At 33.2% G+C, this 6,501-nt stretch overlaps 1 protein-coding gene across 1 annotated transcript; it reads right to left on the bottom strand.

Annotated features, from left to right (window-relative positions):
• Positions 1-2,461: 2,461 nt before the first annotated feature.
• Positions 2,462-6,175, bottom strand: LOC111399341 (probable ethanolamine kinase). The gene is made up of 7 exons (XM_023026597.1): positions 6,028-6,175; positions 5,751-5,842; positions 5,224-5,308; positions 4,507-4,612; positions 4,337-4,403; positions 3,026-3,118; positions 2,462-2,947 (listed from the first exon to the last, which is right to left on the bottom strand). The coding sequence occupies exons 1-7, from the start codon at positions 6,146-6,148 to the stop codon at positions 2,819-2,821; spliced, it is 693 nt and encodes a 230-aa protein (XP_022882365.1). The 5' UTR covers positions 6,149-6,175; the 3' UTR covers positions 2,462-2,818.
• Between the last annotated feature and the right edge of the window lie 326 nt (positions 6,176-6,501).

Raw genomic sequence — 6,501 nt, 5'->3', positions numbered from 1 at the left:
GTATAAATTTGCACCAAAATAATTAATTATAAGTTGATTAGAAAAATGATTAAACATGATTAAGAGAAGCAAACCATGTGGTATTACTTGTAATTGTGTATAAAATAATGGTGGGATTGTCTAGAATATAAGAGATTTGATATATTTTTTTTGTTTATTCAACCAATGGAGAAATGAATATTGGCATATTTGTCTCCAATGGATTTGTCCCAAGACAGCCACTAACATGCATGGACACCTTACCCTCTAACCACCCTCAGTTTTGTAGGGTACACATAGACCCCAATGAACTATACATTTGTTTTTGCATTTTTTTCATTTTTGGATTTTCTTTCTTTCTTTCTTTCTGTCCCTTTAGTGGCCCTTGACTTTGTCGACTTATTTTCAATAATTAACACGTAATTAATTAGTAGCTTGTAGATAGTGATATCTACACATAATTTTAGATTTCCTTCATAAGAGTGAGTTTGCTTTAATATTTTAGGTACCTTAGTTTTTTTATATTTAGGACGAAAAATCATTCGATAACATCGAAAGAAAATAAAACTAGTAAAGAAAAAGTTAAACTAGCCGACATGATTTAGAACTAAAGATAAGGTAAGAAAAGAAGTACTGAGTACAATATCGATATCATATTTCGCGTTATCAAACGTTCAGTTAGAGATTTAATCAATTACACGTAGTTGTCCTGTTGAATCAAGTCGGTCTAGATGGGTGCATGGATTTTGAAAATGCTTCAAGAATTTTGTTTGAATTTCACGTCGATCTGACGCGAATAATTAACATCTATAAGATTATAGTTAGATGTTTCACGAGTAGAAATAGGTGATAATTAATTATAGCATTATTGAAGAGTGTAGTCAGATTTTTTCTAACATCAATTTAAGAATTTGTCGTCAATTGTGGATCACGAAAACATGTTCCCGTAAGATTGGCCCATTGCCTTTAGCATTTATAACATACCCTCCTCCAATATCTATAGTGGCCACTATCCTCTACATTTCTATTCCATGGAGCTAAAAGAAGAAGAAGAAGAAACAATTAGGGATGGAAAGGAAGAAAAAACCACACTTTAGGTTCACTCTAATATAGAATATACTAAACAATATAACACGGTTTTAATGCTTGGGAGTGCTATCTAACCCTTTTCAAACACATATCCTAAAGTAAAACTTTAGTTAACCCTCTACACGAATTGCAATTATACGAGCGGTTTTAAATTTTAGAACGAAAATTACGAACACTCACAGCTTAGACACAACGATATAATTATCAAGAGCTAGTTAGAATTCTAAATTCCCTTTACTTTAGGATTGCACCATTGTTCTTATTGGTCTATCCAAATATCAAATGAATATAGTTAAAACCTCATCTTTATTGTTGTTATATAGGCTACTCAAGACAATTTGGAAAATAAATCTCAAACGTCCCATGTCAAGGTTTCAATGCGTTTGATTCAAATAGTAGATATGATGGAGACTATATGGTGTTGGGACCCACATGAAGCATATAGGGGGTGTTTGACAGTCATTTTTATGTGAAAATGTATTTAGAATAATAAATTGATGTGAAACGTGTGGTTGAAAAATAAAGAAAGAATTTTAATTTACGTGTAATATTATTTTAATAAAGAATGTGTGGTTGAAAAGAAGAGAGAAAAATACATTTTGAAAAAAATGACTACCAAACGGTCCATAATTTCCAAGCCATCTCTTAAATTCACAATAAATGTAAAGAAGTGGTGGGACAAGAATGTTTTTCTCTGAAAGAAAATTATAGGTTACCCGCAAGTATGATTGTCCTATTAGTTTACCCTGAAAATTTAATAGTATTCTTTCAGGTGGGGTTATCGGACTTCTATTATTGCTAGTATGATTCGCTCTACAAAGAGAACATATCTGAACATCTTTTGCTCTCCTTTATGAATCTTGTTTAGGGGACCCATCTAAACATTAAGAGTAATGCAATTCATCGTTGTGGTAGTTGAATCATTGGATAACATGGAAATCACCCAACTGCCACATAATAATGATTAATATTATCCAAACTTTTACCCTTGTTTGAGCCACATTATTTTCATAAAAATGCATTTTTGAACAGTATATTAATGAAAAATATGTGGTTAAAAATTAAGGAAAATTTTGAATTTTCGTGTAAAATGTGCACCTAAAATGATGCCAAATAACTGTTTAAGAATGTGTTTTTTGAAAAAAATATGGGTCAAACAAGGGATAAATATCAACTACAAGAATCTTATTCTACTATTCTATTTTGTTCATTACTAAGGGTCGTTTAATATGACTTTTGCCTTTACTTTGTATTCTGTAGAAGAACTTCTGAAGGAAACTATCTTAATTTTTATTTGAAAACTAATTTGTAAAAATACTTCCTATTCCAAAAGTGCTTTTAAATAAAACATCTTCTAACTAAAAAGAAACACTTTCATAAAATTAGCCAAATAGATCCAAAGGTTGTTTTTGAATCTCAACAAAAAACAACAATAATAATTATTGTTCCCAATAAATCTGGGGTCAGCTATAAGAATGTTTCCAGCTACTTTGTTCTATTCATTGCTAAATGCAATGGCAGATCCAAAAATGGAAATCCCACCATAACGGCATGAAATCAACTTCCAGCCTTTCACAATGCCAATTAGTTCATATTCTAGAGGCGAAAACGACGCAATTCTTTGTAGTGTGGTATGAATGTGGTACAACAAATGAAAATAATTATTGACGAACATATGAGCAACACAACGCCAAAAAATGGGAAACTGGGGATTCTACATTAATTTCAAACAGATGGCAGCGATTTGTTTTTATTTAGTCTCATATTTCGAGAGGTAAGATTGCGCCAACGAGAAACACTTGCCTTTCTGCTTCTTGTATTCATTGAATCGCAGGAAGAAGTAGCCAAAATAATCAAAATTAATTGGAGACATTTTTGCCTGTCATCAATCAAACTAAAGTTTCAAGGACATGCTTACAGTTTGAACCTTGGTGATGATAGAGAAAAGAATCATTACCTGGATTAAAGCCCATAATGCCCAGTATAAGTGTGAAGCCAACATATATGCATTTGTTTCCACGTACAAAGCTTCAAGATCTTCGTCAGGTACCTGTTAAGAAAACTAGTTTTAGCATAATGCCTTGTCAAAATATTTGATAGGCAAAGCCACTTTTCTCTCCACGAAAGAGAATAAAAAGTTTGGTTACTATTAGTGGCAAGCATGAGAGTAAAGCAGTAAGTTCAGCCCCATAACATGCACCAAGCTTTTATATTAGCCATACGAACCCAAAGATCTACTGCGGATTATGAGGGAAGAGAAAAGCATATCCTTGTATTTTGCTTTTGATCGATACAGATAAGACAAACACCAAATCCCACAATAGGTAAAGATGGTTCTGCTCAACAAATTTTAATTATGACAATTAACTAAAGAATAAGCCTATGGTAACGATGAAATCACAAGCATAATATCAATTTTTCAAGTTGAGATCTGTTCTCCATTTTTACCGTCCAATTTGTTGTCCACCCAATTGCAAATTGACACATTTTAGAAAATTAAAGTTGTCACCAATTTTGATTTCCATAATGTGTCAATTTGTAATTTGATAGACAACAAATTGGACAACACAAATGGACAGTAGATCTTAACTCAAACTTTTCAAGCTAGANATGTGTCAATTTGTAATTTGATAGACAACAAATTGGACAACACAAATGGACAGTAGATCTTAACTCAAACTTTTCAAGCTAGAAATCAACATGAGATGAAATATCCAGAGGGGAAAATGAAGAAAGGATGAAAGCAGGAGGATTGAAAGACAAATAAAATCTGCTTACGTAGAACTTCAAAAGTCAGCAAAAACTAATGTAATCTAACTTCAGTAAAACCTACTTGACTTGAAGTGGCGTTGAGCACTTAACCTAGAAGAAACATCAAGAAGGAATATGTGATGTGGTACAATAAGTAGCCATTATGAATTTGATGGATTAACTGAATTTTTGTTGCACACAAGGTTTTTGTCTAGTTGACTAGATGTGTCCGTTAAGAAACTAAGTGCTTGTTTGCTAGAGTTTAAAAAGTTGAGGTCAAAGTCACCAACTAATTATAACCTCATATTTCATGAGACCCACAACTTTTATCAAATTTTCAATCACATTTCATCGACTTTTTATCAAAATCCGCTAAAAATTTTATCAAAAGCTTTGTCAAACAATCCCTAAGTAGATAGGAATCAAGCTTGCACAGATTAGGACCAAATAGAAATAAAGGCATTAAAAAAACAACAGTTTAAAATAGCCAGCAAGAAAATTTACTACTCCCACTTACCTCATGCGGTTGATCATGATTTAAATAGTTCCTGAAGAAGTGGTACTGTTCATCCTTATTTGGGTACCTGCAACAGCATAAGGCCCAAAAATGGATTCATAATCTCTATATATTGTTACTGCGAAAGGAAAAAGAACAAAAATAAAACATGACGAAGAAAGACAACATACAAGCTATAGTCACAATCATAGCCAGCATATTCGTTGAAGTGATTCCCAATGTCAAAACCTCTGTAACTGTAAGACCCATACTCAAAGTCGATGAAGTAAAGTTTCTCTGCATATTTAGCAAGACAAATAAGATTTCATTATAAGTCATATCAACTGATAGGAAGAAACTTTTGATAATATTTGTCATGCCCTATGTACATCAACTCGAGCCTGGGTATCAGACATTGATAAGTATCAAAATGTTTAACCCATCCAAAACCTTACCTGTCCACTGTTTTATGACCAACATCAAGGATCCATATCCCATACCCCTGTCAGAGAGTCTCCAACTGGGGTGTACTTGTTATAGTACAAGGGTCCGTGTAATACAATTTAAATCCCTGGATAAGCATAATATCAGGATCCTCCCCTACTTTGTCCACAGAAACTGTATTTAGTTTCATTTAAGGATACCTTTCCTCCGGATCAGTTCATTTAAAAAGTTCAAGCAATATGCTTTACTATTGCCACACCCATCCCTTGCATATCCGAGTTACCGGAAACGTCGAACTAAGGTGAACGGTCGTTCCAATACTGGACTAGAACTCTAATGTACAAGGACCAAAATTTAAATGTGCACGCAAGTGCAAGCAAACTTGTTTCCAACAAAAATAACCAGAGAGAGACAGATAACTGGATTATAAATGCAAATTTAATGTAAACTTATGGAAAAGTTACCTTCATCATCATTAAGCATTAAGTTCCCAGCAAGTAAATCGTTGTGAGAAAATACAACAGGGGCATTAATGGGGTCTGTCAATTCCTGTGCCACATTAAAAAGGATTCTTAACAAATAGAATTAAAGAAAAAAAAAAAAAAAGTAACATTTATACGAGGAGGAATATATGAAATTCCTAGATTCTTCAACGCATTTTATTCTAGTCATTGAATTGAAAAAGCTGAAAAGCTGCAGAGGTATAATCCAAATAAAACTTCACTGAAAATTTTTGACAGAGATAATTTAAGAAAGGAAAGAAAAATTAAAAATGGGATTAATTAAAAATAATGATGAAAACATATTCCATAAATTGTCTGGCATAAGCCATCATTCAGAAATAAAATATAAGGAATATCTGATACAACATTGTGATGTTAGCATCAAATATAAAAAATTCCCAAATAAGTTAAGAAAGATAAACTGTTGGGTTATAACAGCCTCAGCTCGAAACAACAGACATTGCAAATGAAAAATGAGAAAAGACAACCTTGAGCTCAGTGACCTCGTGATGAATTTCAGTAAAGGAAATTGTCTCGTATTTTTCCTGCTTCTCGCTATCATCAAACTTGAGGCTTGATGCTGCACTCAAACAATTAATGGTGCAAATGTGAGAAAAGTGTAGTGAAATGACTCGTGGACAGGTGGCAATTAATCTGACCTAGATTTTGACATAGTATGGATAGGTTATACAGCAAAGAAAACTATAATGCAAATCTTAACAATCAATATTTCACAGGAGAGATCAGTCATTATTTAAAGAAAACCTTTTTCAAAGAACTTGAAGATGTCATTCCATAGTTGAGGTTCTTTAGAACCTGGAATTTCCACCTGGTGGAATTTGCAAAGTTGTTTTGCAATTACAGCTGCAAGCTTTGGTTTTCTCATGTCTGTCAAAAAATTGAAACAAAATCAAGACTCTATTAGTAATTCTCATCACAAAGAGAATACTTCAGTTATCAAACTGCACACAGATCAAATGTACTGCAGCAGAAGGCACTTAAGAATCATGAAAGTAGTATTTCGACAAAACAAAGGTGTGTCAGAACTCAGAAATAAAGCTGGGGACCTAGGACGACCAACACCCTCCCACCACTCGGCAAGTTGGTGTCAAACACCGACGCTTGTCGTAAATGCAGTTGGTGCATTCAAATGGTTTTATGGTTTTGTACAATTGGACACGTAGCCGATATGTTGGGAGATACAATTGTCTACGCGCTAGAATTAACAAAAAAAAAAAA

Source organism: Olea europaea, chromosome 9 (assembly GCF_002742605.1).
Source record: "Olea europaea var. sylvestris chromosome 9, O_europaea_v1, whole genome shotgun sequence".
Taxonomy (NCBI): Eukaryota; Viridiplantae; Streptophyta; class Magnoliopsida; order Lamiales; family Oleaceae; genus Olea; species Olea europaea.
Note: the sequence above shows the minus strand (reverse complement) of the source record. Positions and strands in the feature narration are given on the sequence as shown.